Raw genomic sequence first — 27622 nt, 5'->3', positions numbered from 1 at the left:
ATGACATGGTGTCATGACATGACATAAATTTTACAGCAAATATAACTGTACAATTTTCATTCTCCTTTCACCATCTTCCTTGCGCTGTGAACTCTCTATCGTGCATAGGAAACACCTGACTAATTGCATCAGGAAGTCTACCCTTTTTATTCCACAACACTGCCTATAGCTGCTTCTTTCAGGCTCCCTGGAGCTTTAATTCACAACTTTTTAATGCGGTCCATGGGGAGTATTTCAAAATAAGGGATGGAAGCAGAATGAAGGCAACAAGAAAAATACTGAATCTCCCTCAGCTTGTCTAGTTTCCTCTTTATAATCTAAGCTTCTCAGGACAAAGCTCATGTATTGTGTCACTACCAGCACTGAGTAAATAATCAATGGTTTCACAATACTATTTTTTTCCATGTGATTTCTCCAATTTGTTGAAAGACTTTACCCACTAACCATGCCAATATAGTCATATTTCACAGTCATTAAATACTTGTATGAAAACAGATGTGGTATCTATATTCAAAATCAACATAAAATATAAATTTAATAATAAATTTTAATAATGTTTGAATTTTTAAACATAAAAAATGTAACCTGCAATTTTTTTTCTTAATTGCAGCATGGTTAAATCTAAAGCATTTTTTTGACAAAAGTCCACTGAAGTATATATATATATATATATATATGTATATATATATATATATATATGTGTGTGTGTGTGTGTGTGTGTGTGTGTGTGTGTGTGTGTGTACCTGTCCCATATGCATAGTGATGAAAGTTAATACCTCTTTCAAACACTTTGTTCAGGAGGTAATTCATTGTTGTTAAGCAAAAAAAGGATTTACTTTGAAAAATTCACCAAAAAAAATGAATCAAACAATTTTCTCTGACTGAGACAATGAGAATCACCCTTTTTACAGGTGCAACTCCAAATAAGTGGGTACTAGTGGCAGATCTAGGAACAGAGACTGAATTTTCTGGTTTCTAGCCCTTCAACAGGTAGACTGATTTTCTGCCCCTCTGTAGAAATGGTGGTGTGACATCCGTAAAGTCAAATATACAAACTGTCTTCTATCATTAACTGTATGCTAAAACAAACCAAGTGGGATGAGACATTTCTACTTAAAATTGTCCCATGTTAACTGACATTAGATGCAGAAAGATTTTGAGCTTGAATGCATAAAATTCCTCTGAGGTTAAGTCTCTCTACAGACTCTCAGAGACACCAAAATGTTTCATCCTAAATATTAGAAAAACAACTTAGGCTGAATGAAAGGGTGCCCACTATGCCTACATCCTACTGATTGTGACACTATGCAGCTAAGTGAGATGCCAAACTTTAGAATATTCATAATTCATCTGTTAAAATTATGCCTGTGTAACTGGCTAACTCCCTTCTTACAGGTGAAAGCTGAGACTGGCTAGAGGTATCTTTACTCCCTGTGTGCTTCTACCATTCTCACAATATAGGGCTGGATAGCAGAAGAAAATGATCATTATTCTAAGACTAAAAGAGAAAAGCAGACGTACATTTATGATATCAAACTTTGCCCACACTTCTTATTAGTTTAATTAGTTTATATACTACTCTTTTGCTCGTATTTGCTAAAATAAAATTTCTCTAGACAATATTCAAGAAGTGATACCTTTTATCCAGAAACAATTGTCTGCATACGGTTTCACAATTTAACAAAAATTTATTTTGTGTCAAAAGCCAATTCAAAATCCTGCTTTCCAGAATAAAAACTCTGCAAAATGTAACACAAACAGATAATTAGGTCTGATAAAATAGGCTATAGAGCATAATCAGGTTTATTAAAATCCTGTAGAACATTTTTCTCTGTCATATTTCTCATAGATAATATATAAGCAAATATAGTATTTATATGTGTAAATAATAAAAAATTGAATTATTTTAATTAGCCTGGTTGGCACTTGCTATTCAAAATAGTGTTACTGGGGTAGACTAAGACTGTTTAAATGTGAAAACTAATCTGATTTGGAAGGTAATTAATTTTAAACTAAATGTAGAAACATTAATGCCTTTCTTGAATTCCACCTCTGAAGAATATTGAATGTAACTGCCAGAAGTCATAACAAACCTTTTCTTATTTCCTCCTCATTAACACCATAAATCCCTTCGAAAGGGCAACAAACTGGTTTCCTGTGATAGATGCCATTCCTAGAAACTGCAGATCAAAGGAAAAATCACTGCTGAAATGATAATCTACTGGGGTATGATGGAGAATAGAATTCGATTGTGGCTTCTTGATATTTCAGGAACACATTCCAACAAAAACAAAGAGCTTAATACCAAGCAATGAAATTGTAGGCAAGTTCATGGGGATAGAGAGGGTTTAAAACATTTGTCATATTCGTCATCTCTTAATGTAGATTCTGGTAATATATTGAGAACAAAATAGAAGATGGAACGGCATTGCACATATTTATAATTTTCCCTAAATGAAATGTCAAAAGTCAGATATAATGTCTGCAAGCACAATAGCTTAATTTTTCCCCAATAAAAAGGGAGATAATACTGAGTTTGTTAGGATGCATAATCAAGTATACGTTGCAAATTTAAATACAGCGGGTGTACTTGAGAGTATAAAGCTATCTTTTACTAGCTCAGCAAAATTCAGTCTATTGAATGACTCTTGAAGACTAAAACGAGTAATGGGTTAAAGCATGGATTCTCCAGAATTTTTAAATGGTGAGTGGATGAATCCAAAAATCTGTTCTTATGTGTCTAGATGAAGCTTGCAAGAACAGACAGTTTCTTTATAAGCTTGAGAAATCTCAGGTGAAGGTTTTAAATTGTTTATGAGCCTTTGCAAAAACAATTTACTTGAATTGAATTGTGTTGTTCACCCTGAGACTAAAGTGTGATCTGGGTTGTGCAAGTTTACTTAATTTAATCCTTTAGTCTAGGTTTGACAGATAGTTTAGCAATCTGAGTACTACTGCAAAGGCCATTTCTCCTGCATCATTTATATGTAAAATTGTGTTTGTCATCACTAAGAGCGCCTCTACAAATTTTGATGGTAAACATTCACCAGAAGTAGAACCATTAAGAAGAGAAAAAGAGATGTTGTACCATTCATTCCCTTTCCCACTGGTTTCCATTTCATATAATATTCCTACTAATAATTTATCTAATTTGTTTTGTAACTAGCTGAAAAAATTGCATATCACAATTTGCCTGATAATTTTCTACTGATATATCTTGTTCTTTAGTGTTATTGTATAAAACAATTGAAAATAAAGAAATACTGGAAAAAGAATGGTCTTTACTTAAACAAGAAAGCTCTGGGTATATTTGGCCTGGTCATATGAATAAGACAATTCAGATTTGGCTTTAAAAGCTCTAAATTGACCTCTTCCTAGAGTATAGGAAAATGAGAGTCAGATGTATTTTTTCTCTCATCCAAGCAGGACAACAGCAAACAGATAGTAGAATGTCACTTGTCAGAAATATCTTTCACTCCCTCATTCTGACATAAAAAAAGACACTACCCAACAATGAAGCAGCTGTAGGAGGCAAAGAGGAAAGAAATAGTTCATAAAAGCTATATTGCCACTTGCAATTCTGAAGCTCCCAGTATCTTGCAAGTTGATATAACAGAAGAAAAAACTCTTCATTTGGTCTCCCACTGTTTTGCTGCCCTTTCCTCACTGGTATTGTAGCAGGAGGCAATATAAAAGTGCTTTTATTCCATAAAAATTTCTTGACTGCTAAATTGTCTAAAATCTGAAAATTACAGTAGTTCCACAATTTTTTTTAAGGGTTCTTTCTTCGCAATTGCTTCTGACCAGAAAATTAAGTACAGAAGAATGAAATTGCAACAAAGACAGAAGACACAATTTTGATTTTATTTCCCGTTGAAGAATAATTTTATTGAAATAAAATTGCTATATTTGAGATAAGAATCTGATCAGAGGTACTTAATGCCTTTACATGTTCCACGTTGAATTTTTTTTCTAAGATAATGTCTTTATTCAGAAAAGGGCTGAAAATTTCACAAATATACTTATTTATACTTATATACTTAGTGTATTCATTTCTGCAAAATGTTACATCTTAAATATTTTGGTGGTTTTTTTTCCTTTTTTTCTCTCATCTTTAGGTAAGATTTGCAAATGTTCTGAAATGCTCTCCCAAAATATGGTCCAGGGACTGCAGGTATTTCATACACCATTTCTAAGCATCAATTGAATTAAAGAAAAGGGATAGAAAACTCAAAAGAAGCAACCTTGTGCTGTTTTTTTTTTTGACAAAGATGTTGGTACCAATCTTTATAGTTCCCTGATGTTCCTGAACAATGCATTCCAATCAAAAACTGTGTTTTTCTTGATCTCTTTTGCATCTTTTTCCTTCTTATTCCTGTATGTCTTAATCATAATTTTCTTGGTTTATTTTATTAATAATTTATTTTATGCAGAATAACTAAAGTTCCAGACCAGCAATCAAGTTTAAAGAAACAATGTCCACGCAGAAAACCTGAATCAATTCAAAAATGAAAGAATTGATTTTTTTATTTTAATTTTGTTCATTGATTTTGTTCACAGAAAACAAAATCAATGTGGTAGCAGCCTACTAACTTTGAAGTTTGATAATATATCTCAGTACAATAAAGAGGTCAAAGCCCCTACTGTATCATAAATTCCTCCACTCAGAACTAATTACTCCAAATGGGAAACAGAGGCAGACTATCAGTTTTGAAGGGATAAACACAAAGGATGAGATAATTCAGACACAAACACATAACAATCAGGAGAGAAAAAGTATTTTTCAGAATTTTTGTTCATACAGTTGAAAAGACATACTATGATGGCAAATCACAAAATACAGTCTTGTTACAAATATAATGTCGTTTCCTCACACAGCTATACCAGATTTACATCACAAATTTCAATGGGCTGAAGTTATGCTTTATTCCTAAGAAAAAGACCTTGTTGGAAAATTATTATTCAAATATCCTCTTTCGTTGCTTCTTATGATGAAGGATATGACTAAATAAATTATTTAGGAGAAAATATTCAGCCTTTCTCTAAATCATAATCTGATATATAGAGTAATATCCAAATACATATATAAAATGATTATAAAAATTGTTGTATATATATATATATATATATATACACACACATATAAAATTGGAATTGGCACTATAGTTTTTGTTTTTATGTGATGTATATAGCTTAGTAGTGACTGCAGAGTTAGAGATTTTCTGCGTATATGGTTTTGATACTGGCAGTTGTAAAATCTCTGGTATAATTATTCTAGTCTGGACCACTCTAGCCAAGTGAATTCAGTTGTTTTTAGAAACCAAACTGTATGAGCACCATGTGATTGTTGATTTCCCTATTTGCTGGTAGTCATTTAGCATGTTTGGTTTCTTCTTTGTATCTACCTCAACTTCCTTTGAGAGCCATTTCTCTCAGCAAAATCTGAAGGCCCCAATGCCGCTTGACTTGAATCATTTTCCACACTCTCTCATGTCCCTGAGCAGGTCAAAGATTTTCAAATACTAAGACTCTTTCTGGATTTCCAGAATTCCAGTCCTGAGGTATATTTTTTCTTTGTTTATCTAGCATATCGTCAGGATTGTTTTTTGGGTTTTTTTTTCAGCAAACCACAAATACTTCATTGATTCAAACACTGAAAATTCAATCTTGTTCACACTCATCTCCCAGTTACTAATTCAACAAATCATCTAATCAAATCTCAGTCTTTTCAAAGATGCAACAAGGAAGAAAATTGTGAGTGTTTTCATCCTATTATTACTCCTGAATTAGAATGGTATTTGATCCTCTTCCTCCATTTACGATCAGTTCTGCTTACCAAACCTTTCTATGTACCATTTGTTTTCCTGTCTTGGATTCTTTCTTCTTTGCATTCTCCATTTAATGTCTCTCCAAATGCATCCAAAATGTAACCTGAATCTCTTGTTTCAAGCGGTTTTCATAATGATTTATCATGTTTTGGTTTTTTGTTTTCTAATAGCTTTCCTTTAAAGGTCCACTTGGTTCTGCAGTAACCCTGCCCCCTGGGAATCAATGTCTTAACATAAGAGTAAAGAGTGTTCATGGATTTTGTGATCCAACGTCCCTTAGAGTTGGAGTGTCAATTCATACATAATTCACTTACGAGCACATACATTCATTTTACATGATTCCTCAATGTGGCCAGGGTGCTGCGTAGTCTGCACCGTATCCACCTACAAAAAATACAGAAATATATGTCTGCTTACTGGGATGTGAGTAGGGTTTGGCTAACTTTATCCTCTACCGTGGATCTTACTAGTGAGCAAAAAATTTCTCTTCTCTGCCTTAGATCCAAACATATTGCATAGAATAACTATTTTGTCAGCAAATACAGTTAGAACTGCCTGTTTCATACAGACATGTACAGAAGCATAATGTTTCATATTTCTTAAGAAAAAGAAGGAATTAAGTAAACTATGCCAAGAAACAGGCTGTTTTTAAATTATAGACAAATTGGAGTGATTTATAATTTCTTCCTTTTCTTACTCAGAGTTACTGCAGACAGAGTAGAAAATAATATAGATGTCTCAGGTATCAGTGGTGAGCATAACTCTTCTCCATTAAATGATGGGATAAATAGTGCAGTACAGAGAGTCGAAAGAAGCAAAAAAATGGGCATTTTACAAGAAAACAAACAGGCAACTCCTTTTTTGCTTCATCTCCCTCACCCAGCCACCAGATAAAATGGAGTGAGCAAGCCAGATTTAAAGGACAACATACAGTGACAGTTCTATGAACATCTACAGTCTTCAAAATGTCAGGTATCAACTATCTTACTCTAAGGTGGACATAAAGAAAATGGAGAACTATGGAAGACTCTTCTTACTTTTACTCACTTTGATCAATATGCTTGTGAAGGAAATGAAACACTAAATAGACTTGCACATCTAGGATGAATAGACTCTGACCAATATATTCTTCAGAAACAGGACTCAAAATATCATTTGGAAATGGGTCATTTACACAAAAAAAAAAATTAACCCATTCTTGGTGATTACATAACATTTTTTGTTGGCTTTTATTGCTCTTTTCAGCTTTTCCAGTACTATTGAATTATTAATAATTTATATTTATTTTACATCACTGACTACTGCATCTTTATTTTAATGAATCATTTATTCTACTCTGTTACATACATGTAAATTTAAAACCAAATTACACAAAAGTAGGATAGCAATGTCAAGCATGTCTATAAAACATCTTTTCCTCTATGAACATTATCCATAAAAGAGTCCTAAATATCCTCAAATAATAAAGTCTGTTCCTCAATCTAAATATTATTTTCTTACAGGAAGCCATCTGGGACAAGCAAGCAAAACATTCTTGTTTTGTTGCAGAAGAAACACATTTACACCTCAGTGAAATTCTTCATCATGACCAATCAAATTATATGCAAATCTCTTCATTCAATTTACAGTGAGTTAACTGGACAAAACACTAAATAGGCTAAAACAGTCAATAAAAATACAGGTAATGTATCTACCTACCTACCTACCTATTTTTATCAATCTATATGTACTTTTCATTTAAGTTCTCTGATACTTCAGAATTCCTAGCTTAACAGTTGCTAAAATTTATATAAAAATTAAGGTTTGCTAACTTCTAGGAGAGTATTCCTGAGTATTCACTGGAATAGTAGACTTGTCCAGTATGCAATCAACCAGGACCTGTTAACATGTACTTTAAATAACTTTCTGAAAAATATAAACACCATTGTGAGCATCTGGTGCATTCATAAGATATTTCTGAGGCGAAAAGTGTTCATAGATGTAACATATACCTTCTATAATTAGAGCTTTCTTGTATGACAGATACTGATACTAGCTTTTTCATTTAACAAATCAAATCATAAATCGTGAGAGAGAAGCTTAAACAAGCAAAACAAGTTACCTGACACATACGAGACAAAATGTTGACTCTTTTTTATCACAAATGCAGTACATTAAATCTCAGGCAATCATGGAAGACTCAGTGTGTGTGTCTATATTACCTGCCATACGCCTGATGCAGCATACAAAGGGAAGGATGACAGTGCAATTTGTTGCGCCTCTTTATGTTTCATCCTAATGAGCAACAAAGCCTTCATCACTTGCCAATCTTTGGTACACACTGCAGGCATAGAGAGCAAACTGATGGAAGGCCTTGCACCTGCACTTCAAGTGCTACACGCTACATGGCAATCTAAAGACAATGCTGGGACAAACCAATGATTCAGTGGTGCTCAGAAATATGTACAGAAGGACTCCAAACTTAGAAGACAAAATCACACCCAAATCACATTCCCACACTCTGTGTCATTAGTAGATGCATACATACAGAATGATTGATGGAAAGTAATTTGAAAATTATCTTTTCTTCCCAAATTTCTGTTAAATTAGGCGCTGTTTTCCCCATTTTTCTATGGCAGTTGAAGAATCTTGCTAATTTCCATGAAATTGATGTTACTGTCTTGCTCTTTCTTCCATTTTCTTTTGCAAAAATGCACATACACCAGAGTTAAATGAAGAACTGATAGTCACTACTTCAGTTGTTATAAGCAACATGCTTGCAGTTCTCCAGTAATCCAGTCCATAATACTAAAATATAAGCCTAGAAGTTTCTTATAACCTACCAAGTACACTTGCTTATCATAGGCATAATTTCACATAATTTCTTGATAGGTTACAATTATTTTTCCTGAATATTTCAATGGGAAATTGCTTCCAGAATTTCAATGCTGTAATACATAAAAATTGTTGTAGAAACCACCTCAAATTTATTTATGGATCTTTATTTCTTTTCCTCCTTTTTCCTTAACTTACATATTCATTGCTATTGGGAAGCGACCTTTTAGTATTAGTGATAAATATTTGTTATTAATTGTAATTATTTTTCATTAAATAATTGAGAAGTCACACTTTAACATAGTATAGTGATTCCAGCCATAATATATTGCTGCAAACTCAGAATTATTAACTTCTGCAAGTACAGTTTTATTGTGGGGGGGTTTTGCCACTCATTTCCCTTTATTCTTAGAAATATATCTCTGTCTGTAAATATGTTATGATTGCAATATACATTATATATTCACCTGATTGACATATGCACATGACTAAAAATGTGCCAGATTACAAGTTTTTGAAACATTCTTGAACGTAACTGAAAGGTGCAACATGCTCATTTTTGCCCACTACAGAAAATGCAGATAAAAATATATCTCTGTAGATTTCCTGTTACATTTCACAAGATACTTCTAACCTATTTTTAAACTTCTTATACACATGTAACTTCATTTCCAGTTTGTGGCAGAAATCAAAATAGGATATGGGGAACTATAGAAAGTGTATTGAATATATTTCCTTCAAATGTACATGCTGCATAAGGACAGCTAATTCTCATATTCTTAAATAAACAAAAGAAAATTAATCAGTAAATGAAATATTCTCTATCTTTATGTTGTGCCATTTGTGTACACAGGTAAAGGTCATATATAGGACAAAAAATAGGCAAAATGGAACTCATGAGCGGGTTTCTTCTGAGTAAGAAATTAATGAGGACTTCTACACATGATCACAAAGGGATGTATAGATTTTGATAATTAAAATTTCTGTAATAGGTGTGGTATAAATTAATATAAAAAGTTAATAATCCTGAAAATAAAAGTTTTTAAAAAGTGAAGTTTATGAAAAAGTTTTAAAGGACAACACACCTACAGTTAATACACAGTTTTAAATGAGATTGTATTCTCATCTAATCTCATTTAAATTAAATTTGTCATATTTTTCCTGTGACTGCTTCTGAGTCTTGCATGCTATATAAATCAAGTCCATCAAAACTAATATTTTAGTTCTTACCAAAACAAAAAAAAAACCCAAACCAAACAAAAAAAGCCAAATCAATTAAAAATTACCACTTTAACCCATCATTGCAAGCTTAAAATTGATAAAATAAATGCCTATCATCTGTTATCTTTACAAACTTCCTGGCTTATTGATTTCCTTCTCACACTATGTTTATAAATTACTTTTGAACATTTAGGAATCTATCAAATCCCACCACTTATGTTATTTTCATAGTCACATTTTGCAAGAATATGGTGACATATGTCACTTGATGTTATACACTAGAGGACCACTGGCTCACAACAACAGCAGTTATAGATGGAAGAACGGTGAACATGCGGTTGTCCTGAAAGTAATTAATTCATTCCCACAAAATAAAGAATTTAGAATTTTAAAAAAATCACATCCACTTAAATGTTTAAGAATCAGTTCTTTCTAAACAAACCCAAAATATTGTAAATTAGCATATACCTTCTGTTAGTAGTAGGTAGGAATGAAAACCAAAATAAAATATATTCTATTTAACTCTCTAATCCACTCTCACAGAAGCAGAAGTAATTTTAAAAATTGCCTATTTAATACTATTTACCAGAATGCTTTCCATTCCTGAAATGCAGAACTTCACTACAATCCACTAAAAAGAAACTATTGTTCTATCTTCAGTACATATGCATTGACTTAGGCAAACCATATTCAGAAATATAACTTGGTAACAGTATTTTGAAGGCACAGAGTGGGATAACATAGTATTAATCTCCCTAAAATTCCCAGTAATGCAAACTTCCATATAGTTTGCATTCAAATTATGTAAAACATTTGTCAAAATTCAGTCACCTTGCTTATTGATGTACTGCAGTAAGAAGCACTGCAATGATAGGAATGATATTTATTTAAGTTATTTATTACAGTCAAGCCACAGAAGCTCTGGACCCCCTAAAAAACTGAACAGTACTGCCATGTCAATAAAAAAAAGGTTCACAGAAAAACAGAAGGACAAGTTCTGATAACCTTAGATGCTTCTGTTGCTGCAAACCTCACACTGAGAAGTTTGTGCTGCTCCTTAAACAGCTGACAGAACATTGCTTAATCCTGGTATAGATAATGCTACTAAGAGTTTAATCCTTCATTATGGAACTAAGGCCTTAATAGCATGGCCCACATTTTGTTGTTGTTTTCTTTTTCCCTTTTCTTAGTAATGCACAAACTTAATGCAAGGAAAATATCTGTATAGTTGTATTATTCTAAATGGATGAAGTTCCATTTCAAAACTATCAAGATATTTTTGTTACCTCAGAGAGCTGAAATTTTTTGGTTTTGGTTGCTAAACTAAACATTTAGTGGTACATATTTGCTGTTATGACAATATTACTCTTTAATAAGTTTTGTTTATGTTTATTCCCAATATATTTATGAAGAGCAATCACATCTCCTCTTCCCACTTGCTTTCTTAAAGCTCTGAGGTAAATGTAGCGGTGGCTTAAAACCAGGCAGGAATATTTACCATCTACTCCACCCTTCTGATGGGCACTAAAGCCTTCAGGGCAGGATTATGTTACATGCCTATGAAAGAACTCATGTACTATTGCAGTCTTCAGCTGGGTGTATTAAAGTAAAATTCCAGTTTTGGTTTACCCTAATATACAAAGCAGTGGTTCACAAAGTGATTCAAAAGAGCTTCAAGTATTCGTGCCTTGAGGATAGTAACAACCTCTGCCATCCAGTTTTAGCTTGCCACAGCACGTCTCTCGGAGCCTTAAGTCTGAATAGGCAAAGCCCTTTTAGTCTTCTCTTCCACAGCTAAGTCTATATTCCATGGTTATTAAACAGCTTTTTCTGAATGTTTTAAAGTAAGCTTCATTCCTCCTGAAAATGATTGACTAGAATAACAGAACGATTTTTCAGAGGAAGTCTCATAATGACTTCTCAAATGACCTGTCTATGTCTGTTTCTCCCACAGCGGCACCAAAATTGATGCAGCCTTGTATTGCAAAAATAAATTTGTGTCATTAGTGCTCCTAGTAACTCTTGCTTAATTTATTAAATTCTTTTTTTCTACTGCTCCCATATCATTATTTCCTAACTGAATTTACAACTTCTTCCTGTTTTAAGTCTTAACTTCTAAAGTCTAGAATGTTTTCTAGTCCTTAATCTAATACAATCTGATTCTCACAAAAATTCATTATTATCATATTTACTCCATAATCAAGTCTCCTTATTACATTTGCACTCATTTTGCTTTAAAATATAAAGCAAAAATGTTCTTAAGACTGATTCTTGACTCAAGTACCTTCTCATAATGCTTACCTTTGCAAGAAAACCAATTGTCATCTCATTTAAGTGAATTTCTTACATATTTTTTGATTCCTTTGGTAGTACCAATCTTTCTCAGGAGCACAAATAATTTCCCAGGTGGCACAGTATCAACTGATTGCTGAAGTCCAAGGATAGAGATTACTAAATTTTCCTTGTCTAAAAATAGGTTATCTTTTCAAAGAAAGTTATCAAATTGGTTTGTATAAACTCTTTTCAGTAAAGGCATTTTCAATTTTCATGCTATCTTCCCTCACTCTTTATGTCAGTAGCCTAATTTTTTTTTCCTACAAACTCTGCTCTACTGTTTGATAAAAGATTAGGTCATACTTTAAGACCTTTATCCCTTCCTTTCCATTTTCTCCACTACTTAAATAAAAATAATGTATTTGCTATTCTCCAACAAAATAGTACGTTTTCTTTTTTCCTAACAGATTTATTTAAAAGAAGATATGGCATGCTTTGGTATATATCACTCAGAATTCTGTGGTCACACCTATCTGGTCCTGCTTGACTTACATACATCAGACTCCTAGTTTTGCTTTCATCCCGGATGCTCCCAGCTTCTGCTTTTCCCATGTATATCTCTATCACATTTATATAACCTTTCACTTCTAAGTGCAATAATTGTCCTGATCCTCGCCCTTGCTCTTACAGCTTAATAAAGTTTTCTTTCAATCATCCCTTTAATGTCTACCTTAGTTGACATTTGTCAGAGCACTTTATATTAATGATGACCACACCCTTACAATGTAAATCTCTCTGATTATCTGACTTCCCATCTCCCTCCATTTCCCACTCATTGCAATTTTCTGATCTCATACTTTATTTCATTAAAAAAATAATCTTCTCATGCATCTACACGGGATAGACACTTGTGCAGCTGAGACTCTGCTAAGGAGTTTGAGATATTTTTCTTCACAGACAAATATGAAAAATATTTCTGTATCAAAATCCCCACATTCCTCCTATCTGTCATTGTATATAAAATCATTTTCTACCCTACTACTGAAGTTCAATGCTGAAGAGAATAAACTGTATTGATTGTACAGGGGCCATAGTTTTCCAAGTCCCAGAATTAATCTGCCTAGAGGCAAAATATCTGTGTTCTTTATTACTGATCCTTTGTCATTTCAAACATAGTATTATATTTATTTATAATTTCTGTTATAATTGCTGTTATAATTACATCACATTGTACTCACCAAGACAGAAAGAAAATTACAAATTGCAAGACTTCAGTGTCTTATGTATAAAAAAGCTGAGGTAAATAACAAATATGGCTTTCTAAATGTAGTATTATTTTTAGAGGCATTGATATTTGGTTGTTTTCAAGGAGACTTTTAAAATCAGTGCCTAATGTATAATCTACACAGAATGATAGCTGTCAATTAAATTTGTTGCTTACTAAGGTTTCCACTCACACATACAAGGCCACAAAGGACTTTTAGTGAAATGTTCATGAGAGGCGGAAGAATTACTCAAGGAATTAAGTACTTGGTAGACATATTTAAAACAGAGCACTGCTGTGGTAGAAATAGCAAGCAAATATTTATTGCTTACTTTGTTAAGGAAAGACTTACTTTTCATCTCATGAGAACAACAGACTTCACAGGAAAGCTGTGACTCCAGGCCTTTGGAGGCACTGGGCCAGTAATCCCTGTTCAATACAGACACTCCTACTCGACCTGGGTACAACAGACTTCAGGGGCTTCTCTTGCTCCACCACCAGTCCTCACTCCCCCAGCTTGCCCTTGACTGAGAGAGATATTTATTCTCCTGTCTAGTCAAAATGTACTAATGCATGTGTGAAACAGAGACCTGCTGCTTCTTCTCTGGCAAATAAAACTCCATCCATCAGGCAGCAAGGAAGATTATCCCAAAGGCACAGCAGGGTTCTAACGGTAGAGACTTATACAGCAGCCAAAACTAAAAGAAAAAGTTATGGAAACAGGGAGAATGAAAGATGTAGAGCAGTTGGCTTAACTGTTCAATACAGAATCTTTAGGCAGGAAATGACAAACCTACCAGCTTTTCTATCAAATTCCAAAGTACAAGTAGATATCTCTCTCACCTAGAAAACTCGCTGATCACAGCAATGCCTCTCCTGGTAGGGATGTTTCAGTTAAAAAAACAAAACAAAACAAACAAACAAACAAAAAAAAACCACCAAAAAAACCAAACCACCTATGAATAAAATGTCAGAAGATGAAAGAAAGCACTTTCACCAGCGCACCAGCCATTTGAAAAGAAATGTCACAACAGCCATAGGTTGAACCGACTGTTTGAATAGATCACAGAAAATATGGATGTAAAATAAAAATTTAAAAAGCAACATAAAAGGACAGTGTTGTTCCATAAACAAAACATAAAATTAGGGTTCCAGAATGCCTCTTAAGTTTACCTCCGAGTTACAATCAAAGGGATTTTAAAAGGTACAAATTCTCAGTTAGTCTGTACATTCATCTAAATAATCACTTATGTTATGGAAGCATCATAATGATAAACTAAGTTTATAAAGAACAGAGCTATTCTTAGATGCTATGTTATATGTATGCAAAACTCTAAATTGTTGTAACAATACCATAAACCTGTCTGTATTGTAAACTGTCAATGTTCCTAAAATTAAGTTCAAAGCAAAAAGGGGGTTTTTTTTGTATCTATGCCTTCCCTTTCAAAGGAAACATAAATTCCATGCTTCTAAACCACTTGCAACTTTTGAAGTCCTTTATCAAGGAGAAGTGTGATGTTTCCTAACAAATAAGAGCTTATTTTATAATATGCCTTATGAGTACACTATGGTAGATTGGTTTAACTAAAGTTTGTCAAATTATCAAAAGGTTTTTTTACATTTTGCAAATAACTGCTTTTTTTACTCTATTCACTTTTTGTTAATGGAAACAGAGAAAGTTATTTCTATCTTTAACATATGATGTAGAATGAAGAAAAACATAAGAAAAAATAAGCAGTTAATGATGTGACCTTTAATTTCTTAGACGTGCTTTTAAATTAAACCTAAAATGACCAAAATGAACATAGATTTGACAGTGGTTATATGTGTGAAATACTGTCACATACAAAATTAGGCTGTCATACTGAGTTCACATAAAAAATATTGGAACAGTGGAAAGCAAAAAATATTGCATACAAATATTTGTAAGATCAGATGAATTACCTCACATTAGATTGCACTCTGGTGATTCAAACATAATATACTTTACACACTTCCAGATTCTAGGTAACTACTAATACTTTTGCTCATAAATTCCTCATGGCTAATTAATATATATACAGAATTTGCATATGGGAGTACTAAAGATACACTATAAACTATAGTTTAGGGTTGGGTTTTTTATCATATTTGATCAAAAATAAAAAAACATCTTTTTCTAGTGAAGTAGCAAATTATTTATTGTAGGACACAAAATCAGTCTGAAGTGTGTCTCCACTTCTTTCATATTAAATTACATCTACTATGCAGAGGGAAAAGGCTTTTGTCTGTCCAGGTAAGTTACAGAAGAATAGCCCACTGTATTTTTATATGGCTGCCCCTACTCAGAATGTTACCAGCTGTAAGACTCAGAAGTAATTAATGTTAAAATGGCTTCCCCATATCTTGGAGGGGGGATGAACAACAAAATATATTTTTCCAATTAAATTTCAGGAGACATATGCACACCAATGAAACTGTGCCTAGCCTGGCTGGCAAACAGAATACATCAGCCAAGACTGATTGGTTACAATTCTAGATATTTTTGTGGGGGTTTCTATTTCAAATGGAAGGATATCTCAGGAATTAAAAATGAGTGTATACTTCATGTATATTTTAATTGGTTTTCTGCATCATTGTAGAGCATTTTACAAATGAAGGGCCTCTCTCTCTTAAATAACAAGACTCCTGAGCTGATTTAATCTTAAAATTTGCATAACCTTTTCCCTGATGCCTTTTCAGTAGTTACTTCTTGTAACTTCAGTCCTCCTTTGGATGCCTACAAACATTGAGAAATTTCTAAATAATGGCTTAGCTTCTTCAAGAAATTGAGAGACCTTCAAAGACATTTTCTTAAAGACTTCATGCAACATGTCTAAGGGAAAAAACATTAATGCTTTGCTCCAAATTCTGGATTTCCTAGAAACAAACAAATACACGGTGTAGGTCCATAAACACCCTCTGCTTTGTAGGATGAAAAAAACTTATGTTCCTTCTGTGTATCACACAGGAGCTTGAGAAATCCGAGGCTGTAGATCTTTTGTTTGGATCTGCTACTTTTAAAACAATGCAAATTCATTTTGTGATATTGTAGAGAGGACTAAAAAGAAGGAAAATATCTTGACAATTTTTAGTATAATACAATAGCTAAGCTGTGTTGGAGCAGATTGCCAAATAAGACCAATTCATTGCCAAATAAGACCAATTCCTAAGAACATGAAGAAAGCAGCAGCAGCAGCATGAACTCTGGTGTCTCCTTGTCAGTATCTGCACAGACTGTGGGTAGTACACAAGGTTTTTACTTTATAGATAGTGAGTTCCACTCTCAACAAAACTTTAAGCCTCAGTAAAGTCTTTCTGCAAAATATTTGGAGGTAAATGTGAAGGGAGCATACACTTGCATTGAGTCTTATGCTACATCTAAAAGTAGCAGAAGAGAAACATACACTGGTCATTTATTCCCACTGCTCACTGTCCCCCACTGAGGAACAAGAATTTCATTATGAGCATTTGCATCAGCTCAAGTGGAAACCATTCTCAATAAACCATTCTCAATTCTCTTCTCTTATTTTAAAGACCTTATTTACAAAGCCTGTCTTTGTAGATGCTTACTAATACCCAAAATGACCGAAACCAAGAGGCCAGATGAACTTTTTGATTCATGATCTACAGCAGTGCAGCAGGAACCCATGAAACTGAATGTTTAGAAAATCAGATCTGACAAAAACATTCTTCTGAAGTTATTTACAAAATATAATTCTGAAGATTATAAGACTTAATTTCAGTTTCATTTTACCAAATTTTATATAGCTAAGGTAACTATGTTTCATGAAAGCCTGTTATTATTCAAAATTATCTAAAGATAACAATTAAACCAGAAGAATTACGCTACTCATGGAATGTTTTACATTTAATAAGTCACCTTTCTACCATATGCTTATAAAGAGAGAGGAGGGAAAGAAAAAAATAAAAGAAACTAAAAAGGTGTTGCATCTTCAATGTGTGCAGACATTTTAGATCTACTTGATTTACTCAGTTTGTTTTAAGAGTGAAAAGCAATCTTTGACCAAACTGTCATCTTAAAAACATGATGATATTTCATTTTCTCCCTTCTGCACTATTTAGATTGCTGGGAACTGAAATACTTTCAGCAGTCATGATGTCCAGTTTTTCAGTGCTGTCACTTTCTAGCAAATCTGCTTAAGCAAAATACTTAGGTTAGAAAACAGAGCAAACATATGATATAAAATACATTCTGCATTTCTTTGCAGGACAACTGGTATTCAAACACAAAACAGAACAAATATGTAAACATCTGTAATTTGAGTCCTATACACTCTTTTAAACCATAAATCTGATTAATTTCCAAAGATGATAGAATTAGCTCACTTTTTTTTTGCACAATAATTATAATCAACACTATAAAAAATAAAAAATAATCAAAATTTTATTTCCGAAGAAAGAACTCCAAGTCACTAAAACTAAAAAAAAATTCATCTGAAAGACAGAAAACCAGAACATCCTCAATTTTAACCATCTGTGGTTCACATGCTCTTTTGGTCTATTTGATGCCCTTCAAGGCAACATAAAACTGGAACAACTTTACACTTAGGTGTCTTTAGCCACCAATATAAAAAGAGACATTACATGAATTGCAAAAAAAATCCTGTAGGCTGCTAAAAATTGCACTAAAAAAAAAGTTAAGATATTTACCTAAGACAGATCACATTTTGCAGAAAAAAAAAATATAATAAAAAAACCAACCAAAACACAGTATAAAATAAAATGTTTCTTTCAAGAGTGAATTTTAAGCTCTAGATGTCAAGAAATTTTACAAATTAAAAAATGCAGAATAGTGGTGGCTCTTACAAAACAGTTCATATTAAATTTTATTTTCAGAATTTAAAAAATATTATCTGATTTTATTAATTTAATTATACAAAAATCTTAATAATGTTCGAACTTTATACATGAGGAACTATGTAAGACTAACGTTACTCCTACTGCTTTAAACTGCTTTAAAAAGCCTGTCATATTAAAGAAAAGTCAGTGCTTCTTACTGCTACAGTTCAAATCCCAATACTCTGATGGCCCGTTAACACCAAATATGACACCCTTTAACACCACAGAATCAATACACTGGAATGTCATAGCACCCTGATGAGCCACAAAGCCTCTGTATGCATTTTTTAGACAGAGATTTTGTATTACTTCAGGGAAGAACTCTGTCAAGTTAAAATCAATTTCAAGTTTCTTACTAAGAAGGAAATAGTCCTAGGTAAATAAATAAATTTGTTCAAATTTCACTCAATCAAACATAGGAAGTAAACAAAGAAGTTTAAAGTCATTTAGACATCCCCGTCTGAATAAGGACACTTGCATGTGTACACTGCTCTAAATTCTACTCCTCATTGTCAAGATTTTTTGACAGCTCTTTCCCACTCAGATCATCACCCATACAGCCCTAGATGAAAGCTTCTTTCAGGATAGGATAAAAAAAATATAACCTAAAATAACAATTTTAGGAAAATAAAACAATAATATCTCAAATCTTAGGTAAAAAAAGCTCTTCTAAAGGTTACTTCATCCATTTTCTCACATGACCATCTAAATATTTGGACTACTATAAGGAAGACAAGACAATTTCTTACTTTTAAAAAATGCTTCCGCAACGCATTACAAGGAATTGGAGACAAAGTTACTGACCTTTCTGACAGAAGTTTGCAGATGAAAATTGTAGATAAGACAAACCCATCAGTATCTTCTCATATCTTAAAAATATTTTCCAAATCTAAGGCAAGAAGTGTTGATTATTTGTGTTCCACCCTTGGATAAGCAATATGTACTGGCCAATCTGAGATTACTTGGATGTTTAACAGAAAAAAACAATTTTTTAAAAACCTCTTTCTCAGCTGCTGTGCAGCTGTCAGAGTAAAGATTACTGTCTTTCTTTAACCACTGGATTTTAAAGCTATGTACATTTGACACACACAGAAACACATACACACACATCTGATTAGTGTATATCTCCAAGATCTTGTCAAAAAATTAAAATGTATAGTTCTCAGTACTCACATTTCCATTAAGGTACATTAACTACTTGAATTCATAAAATAAATTCTTCCTAATTGATATGAAAATTAGTTATTTTCTTGGTAAAATAGTAAATGGACAGCACAGATTAGCAAATTTAAACTGGATTCTTATGAATTTTAATGTTGCATTAATTCATTACAATATGCTTTAGTATACAACAAAACACTGCCGTAAAAATTGGATTCTTCAATAGTTTTCATAAATATGATTCTCCAACTGATTTATATATGTGAAATAACAAATGTATCAGTATTGAAGTGCTAATAAACACTTGCATGTAAAAAAAGTACATGTAAAATATTTAATGTATTTCTAAGGCAGTAGCATAGGCCATCCTGCTGAGAGATAAGAGAGAACTGCTTTTTCTTCAAAGAAATATAAACTAAAACCATCACATCTCATTAATTTTTTCTTTGTACTGACATAACTTACTGAGATAGGATGATTGTGTGCCATTCTGTCAACCCAGCTGCTAGCTATCTTGCATAATACTAAGTAAATAGAGTGGATCATCAGTAGGGCATTCCTTTAATACATTAGTGACCATAAACACACACACACACAAAAAAAAAAAAAAAAAAAAAAAACTCAAAAAGACACAATTCTGCAACTTTGCTGTGTGAAACCATCTCAGAGGCTGTTTTCACACAAGGGCTTCTCTCCTTTTCCCTCCATCAATGAGATCTAGAACAAGCAAAGATTAAAAAACCCAACCAACCAAAAAAAAAAAAAACCACAAAAAAACCCACAAAATAACAAAAAGAAGAGCTGAATAATGTTTCTACATGCTACAATAGAACCTGAAAATTTAAAATGACTTTGCAAATGTGCCACCAAATAATGGTGCTATTGGTAAGTAATGCAAATTGTATGCTGTGAAGAAAGAAAAAGAAAAGGGAAAAAAAAAAGATCCCTGAGAATATGAATTTCCATGGGGTTTTTTTGGTGAAACATTCCCCACACAAGATTGTTACTGTTGCTACTTTTCCTTAATATTTTCTATGGCTTCTCTCACCAGCTCATGAGTATCACAACAGACATTGCTGTGCTTGGCTGTAAGTCTCAGGAGGGCTAGAGTACTTTTGCCAATTAGAAATAAGAAAGTTGTTTAATTAACACACCCTTTTCATTAATAGTTTAACCCAAAGCTGACAAAGAGTCTTTGTTGCAAACCAGGAACAAAGAAAGGAGTACTAATTAAACACCCTGAAGTTTCTAAAGCAAGTTTATTTCAGTACCCAAGGGACTCTTTGAACTCCTCAAAAGACCTCTAGAGCCTTCCAAGAGCACTTGGAATTTTTTATAATTGTCCCACTCACTCTGGAAAAGAAAAAACAAAAAAACCCAAACCAAACCAAAAAAAAAAAAAAAAAAAAAGTACAAACCAGCCAAAAAAACCAAATCACAAGTGTAAATATTCTGGAAAATTCTGATGGTTTTGATTTCAACGCCTTTTAACTAGACTAAAATAAAACTGATTTTGTCTTGAGGGTTACACAACTGTAAACTCAAACCTGGAAAACTGTTTTCAACTCTGACCTGAATTCATGAGATCAGTGCTGTGCAAGCCACTGTGAGCTACACTTTAGGCATTACATGGGAGCTAAACTGATGCAGAAGAGGAGAGGAAAGATGATTCCCTGCACTGGCACTAAGTACCTACCAGAGGGATAAACAGAAAAATCTGTTCTATGGCTGCAGACTTGTTACTTTCCACATTCTTTCATACTTGCTCTGTGCATTTTATTGTATATGCGTGGTGAATACATTGTCTTAAAATCAATTGGCAAATCTAAGTAGCAAGCAAAGGTTTCCAACTGTATGTGGGTTTGAACTGAGAGTTTCTGCAGCAAGAAAAAGAGCAGCTTTCCTCAGAGAAGTGATCTTTGCTTCAGCTCTCCGCCTTTCTTCTTCCTCACAGATACATACACCCACACCAGGAAAAGCAAAAATGGTTATGAGGCAGCAGCTAACAGCTGCACTTTACAGCCTGGTATAGTGAGGCCAAAGAAGCACTGATTCTTTAATATTTGGGCTTCAACTTGCACTGACCCAATAACTGCTGCATGAGCAATTCCTCTGCTTGGAAGCAACAAAGTGATAGATGGAGGTGCTAGGAGTCACAAAGGTAGACATTCATGACCATGCAGCAGACCTCTAAGGTGGACTGGGTATGAATGTAATGTGCTAAATGGAATGTGCTTTCAGGAAGCAGGAGCAGTATTACACTATTTTATTCTCCCTTATACCATTATACCTAGCTTCTAAATTTTCTAGAGTCCAACAGAATGACAATTCAAGGAGACTTGACAAGACTTTGGAAACCTGTTAGACCTAAGGCTCAAAATACCAGCCATCCAGACTTTCTTCACCTATTTTCCTTTCTATTTTAAGTTCATACTATTTCCTTAATACTTGATATACATTTATACACTTATTTCATTAATAACCAGAAATTAAGAAAATAATTCTTTTTTTTTTGTTTAACTAAACCTATGTACTTGCTTGTTCAAACATGTATTCAGATGCTAAATTCAAGATTTTTATGATAATGTCAAGGAATTATTTTTTAGATTCCAACAGATCCAAAATTCTACAAGTCCATGCTTCATTACACCACAACCAGCAACAGGCCAAATCTTGTGTACTATTTTCACACACAAATGAGAAATAAACAAATTTGAAGTATGAAAACTGATCTACTCTTTTTATGCAGTAATGGATGAGAATATAGTTTACAAAATAGGTTTTAGAATATTTGGTTTGTAAATACATTATTAAATGTATGTAGGAGTATTTATTTATCTTTTTTTTTTAAAGTGATAGTATTTTGGAAAAAACCTGTTGATAATATCAGTGACAGTATTTCTGTAGAGTCTTTCTAGACACAAAAAGTCTGCTACCTAGTACTGCCCATATTAGGGAAAAAAAAGCTCTGAGGAATCATGGTACTAAACCCACTGTCAACTACATTCAATCACAGTATGCCTAGAGATCTGAGTATACCAAAATCCACTGACCCAAAGATTTCACAGTTTCTTGTTTCATGATTCAGTGGAAAGGATATGAATGAACAAGTGAGAGAAGAACAAATAGAAGTGAATCAGGACATGCTCTGGAACTCTAACAGGCAGCTGGGCTCCAGCCAGGAGTCTGCACTTGCTTCTTTTTCCTCCCTAAGGAACAGTTCCAGCATACTGAACTGATTCTTCAACTAACAAAAAGAAGCAATTTTTACATTGCCAGCCTGAAAATTTAAACTAGTCTCAGTTCCATACAGAAAATACTTTGAAATCTAATCCATATTTCAGGCTGTGCTCCAAAATCCTTTATTTAAAAATGTTTTAAAATAAAATATATTATACAGAAAATATTCACTGTGAGATTCCCTTCAATAAAATGTTATGTAGATAGGATACACAGCAGCTGACTGGTACAGCCCTCTGGAGTAAACATTTCTTCCTCCAGCTCTGAATATTTGCCTTTTTTAATTCCCTCATCCTAACAATTAACCTGCATCTGATCTAGCCTGAAGGAGTTATCTTTGGAGGCACTAATCACCCACTGCTCTTCATTGATTGTAGTGAGAATTGTCTTTCTTCATCTGCCTGAAAAGCAAGCTTTTAATGATCTAGCATAATGCAACTTAATTTTATAAACTATTTTTCCTAACTAGTAATTTTGTAATTTTAATTTAAATTCTATTTCCTCAATTATCTCACTTTTATTTTGAATTCTACATTATGCTCATATGCAAAAACAAAAATAAGTAAATGGTGCCAATAAGGCAAATAACTTTTTTCAAAATAGCTTTTCTTCTGGTTTTTGAATTCCATCTAGTTGCTAGTCATTTTATTTGAACTGCTTTCACTCATCTACAAACATAACACTTTAATAAAAGTGTTAAAGGAGTTGTCCAATCAAATAGAGTAAAAAAAATAATTATTCTATGGACTCATAAAAGTATGAGAAATAAGGTGGAAAAACTAAATGAAAATTATCAATGTGAAAACTATGAAGAAAATTTTGTGTATTTTCTTCTTAATGAAACAAAGTAATTTTTCTTATTTCTTTGAACAAATCTTAGACATGTTGTTTCAGTAGATCATGAAATACAAAATATAGAAGCATAGTTGCATTTATTCAAAGAATAACAAAAAAGTACAGGAACATATCTATGCAGCATTTTTGAAACCTGCTTTTAAATCACATTTTATTAGTGGAACTTAAAAATAAGGTTATTATTTTCATATAAAATGAAAATAATACTTATATTAAATGAAAAATAAAACCCATTTTTTTCCAAAGGTTAATGACGTTTTGGAAAAAAAATCTATTTTGAAAACTACTTTTCAAACACATGCCCACATGAATTAAGACCTCATTTTGACACATAAGAGCTATATACTAATATCCTGATCACATATGTATGTACCCATAAGACTGACATATTTCCACACTATGGTTCTATTCTCTCTTGAAACATATATTACTTTCCATTTCCTTTCTATTAACAGCTTTCTTAAAGCCTTCTCAGATTTTTCTCCTTTGGCCCCGTCCTGCCCAAAAGAGTTTTAAAGAATAACAAAGGCTGACAATGGAATAAATGGGAAAGCAAAAGTTATGCGGAAACCAAACAGTAAAACTCCTCCTTGTTCCCTTTTTCTTTATCAGCTAAGAACTGAACAAATTGTAAAGGCATTAAGATCTCTCTCTGAAGCCAATGAAAATTTTCTGAAGGGAAGGAGAGATAACAAATAAAATATAATGACTGATTTAGGAATTGCAACAGAGTCATGAAGCCCTTGAGCATAACCCATGAACAAATAAATTCATTCTTTGTAGCTTCCATTACAAGAAGTCAAACTTGAAAGGAAGCCTTGCATTAACCAAGGTAATAGCTATGACGTGCCTACCTCCACAGCAAGAAGAAACCAGAATTGCTACGGCTGATTTATTTCACTCCTGCTTTCCTAACTTTAGAAGAGCAGCAACGCAGATGGATTTAATTAGCAAGTCCAGACCACTAGATTAAAGGCTGATACACAAAATGCACTATATTATGCAGAGTTTATATGCACTATTATATACAGAGTTAATATTTCGACATTAGAAGAACTCAAATTAACTCATACAAACAAATAAATAAGAGTTTGAAGCAGCAGGAAAGCATATGACTGATCTAATACTCAATAAAAATAGACTTTATAGAAATAGCAAGTATTTTGGCCCATAGGATCAGGCCAGTGTCTCTGTGACTGCCAAGCTTGGCAGCAGTTCCATAGTTTTCTCCATGATTTCAAGGTAGGCTTACGCTGCAGGGCCCAGGGAGACTGGATTTTGTTGTAATGGAAATAGCTTTATTCCAGTGTTAACCAGCTGATCAGCAGTGTATAGCTGTGTGCAACTGCAAAAACACTGAACTCATTTTTTTGGGGGTTTTTTTGCAGTTCATTTTGAATTCCATACTGCCATTACTATCTAAAGGAACTAGTTATGTTTCTATGTCACCATTTAGGGTATGACAACAATATAACCAATGTATTCAGTACCTGATAATTGTCTCTGTGTCTGGTATTTAGTGTGTTTTTAAACCATACTCTTTTAAATTTAATACACATATTTTTTCAAAAAATATTCAGACTTTCACTTGACTAGAAATGAAAATACAAAAATACAACTCTGTCATTATTTTCTAGGAGAAGTTTTGATTTTCTAAGAGTTGTACTAGCTTAATTTATTTTGGTTGATGGTCATTCTTTGTACATAGGTCAGTTGATTCAAAGACCATCTGATGTAAAGCCAGAAGTGAAAGAGTCTTAAGTGACTGAAAGACTGTATAGACTAGAGGTTCAATATTAACTTGCCCAGATGAAATGACCACAGTATTAGTGTTCTCCATGGCATTGATATTCAGTTTGTTGAAAAAAATGCCATTTGGTAGCTATCCATATTTTGCTAGCAGGAAAGGTGAAACTGCAAATTAAATGCTATAGAAATATTTCTTGCATTTGTCTCAATATTTCTTTAATCTTGAATAATGGTGTAGTCCTGTGGATACTGTGGATGACCCAAAACAGGGAAAGACTGTGAGCAACAGGAAGAAGGCAGGATTTGAATTCAAATGATCTTGACAAATCCACAGACTAACTCTAGAGCAGAACTGTAGCTCTAAAAAAAGGGAAAAAAAAAATCCCAAATACATAACAAATTGCACTCTACAAGTTCTGTCCTCACAGACAGGACTTATTCCAAAAAAACAAACAGTAGAGCAGAATGTCATTGAAAATTAAGCCAAGATGTGTAGTAAAGTCACACTGGGAATGCAGGAAAAGGAATGGTAGTACGTAGGACACTGAGAAATCAATATTCTATTCAGAAATTATAAGGCTTCAGTTATAATAAAAAATATTGCTCGGCACTAAAATTTTTCTGACTGTATTGGTATCTGGTCTCAGATAAACTGACAGGTAAGAAAGAACCCAGAGGAGAAAAATAGTTAGAAACCTGTGAAATATAAACTGCATTTCTTGATGTAACCTTATCAAAACAAAATAAAACAAAACATTAATATGTTTCTCCAAATTGTTATAAAAGGACAACGAAGAATTTTTTTCTGTGTACTCTAAGGAGGAGTAAAAACGAAACTATTGAAACTATGGCACCCTGATTTCCACATTACCATTTCAATATGCTGATTTAGGCATTTATTACCTTCTTCACACCCCATTCACTGACTCCCCTTTTTGTCTCCTGTTTGTTGAATGTCTCCTATTTCTCAATTTTTTTTTTCCTCTCAGTCAAATGTTTCCATTAAAAACTTTTTGTTACTTTTAAGCACTTAAAGAATATTAAAAAAAAAAAACAACAACAACAACAAAAAAAAACCAACCAAACAAAAAAAAACCCAGAAGTGACCTCCAGATATGAAAAAGGTTCGAGCAGCTTAGGGACAGGACTCAAGTAATCTCAAGCAGAGCAAAAAATCACAACAGCCATAGAAAAGCTTCTAGGAAAAAAATACAGTCATAAATTCTATTACACTCTATCAGTGTATGTTCCTTTTTTTAAAAGGTTTTGAAGAATTTAGATGCAAGATGTCTAACTGCTAATGCTTCTGCAAGTTTTGTACCCGTGGACAAAAATGTCTAAAAAATAAAATGCTAAGTAGCATCAGAACTTCCTGTGCCTCTCCTGTTCATTCTGAGTTTCTAAGTTTGTGGCCAAAGCAAAGTAGAAAAAGTATTTAAAGCAACATCCATTACCCTATATTATTTTGTTTAAAAAGTAGAGCTAAAACACTTAATGAAGAAACATTTTTGAGGGAAATCAAGTGTAAAAAACCACCATTCAGCATATGCTTAATATATATTCCATCAGCCTTTCCCCCTTATTCCTTTAAGGTAGTGTAGGCATAAACAGAATGGATTTTTATGGCTGCTCATTTGTGAGTTATGTAAAGTTATTGGTTTAATAGATAAATCACTCATAGGTAATAGTTACATCCTGGGGGAAAACAGTCCAACTATGTATTTTGTATTACTACCCTTTCAATACAGACATCCATTTACTCTGTCATTCCTGTGATTTGCTGTCATGATATTCAGCCAGCTATTTCGTTTGGAAATCTAGTCCACAAATTTATCCAGTGTTCATAACATGCCATTTAGAAATATTTGAATAAAAGAAGTTCTTTCATATCAGTCCTCCAAGAAGCCTGACTGGATTATTACTTCTACAATTAGAGGAATCAAAAAAAAAAAAACACGGATAAGCTTCCAAAAACAGGCACTGCAGTCCCTATACAACTCTATACAACAAGTAATCTCAACACTTTCAAATTTCTCAGAAATATAAAAAAAAAAAAGAAGAAGAACATTTAGCAGTTAATATTTAGTCCCTTATTTTCTTTCTTTTTCCTTCAGAACACCATTTCTACATTTATGTACACTTTGAAATCTATACTACAAGATGACAATTAAGCATGCTGTTCTGGGCCAGGAGGTTACTGCCCCCTGTTTTTACCAGCTGCTTCTCCCAACTCTTTCCTGTTGGAGATAAGAAATTCCTCACATTTGACAGGAGAACCATATGTGCACTTACTTCTCAACTCAGTTCTGTCAAAATGGTTTGCTTTACAAAAAAA

The 27622-nt window shown here is 33.2% G+C and overlaps 1 protein-coding gene across 7 annotated transcripts in view; it reads right to left on the bottom strand.

Moving 5' to 3' along the window:
* PCDH7 (protocadherin 7) overlaps positions 1-27622 on the bottom strand; it is a 262138-nt gene that overhangs the window by 204678 nt on the left and 29838 nt on the right. For 3 of the 7 annotated variants that reach the window (XM_072928055.1, XM_072928051.1, XM_072928053.1), the window contains exon 2: positions 6153-6212. The exons of the other annotated variants lie outside the window; for them this stretch is intronic. In XM_072928055.1, coding sequence (XP_072784156.1) covers positions 6153-6212 — 60 coding nt within the window. The remainder of the gene's footprint in view (positions 1-6152; positions 6213-27622) is intronic. 7 annotated transcript variants of the gene reach the window in all.

Source organism: Taeniopygia guttata, chromosome 4, assembly GCF_048771995.1.
Source record: "Taeniopygia guttata chromosome 4, bTaeGut7.mat, whole genome shotgun sequence".
Classification (NCBI taxonomy): Eukaryota; Metazoa; Chordata; class Aves; order Passeriformes; family Estrildidae; genus Taeniopygia; species Taeniopygia guttata.
This window is presented reverse-complemented; position numbering and strand designations above follow the sequence as displayed.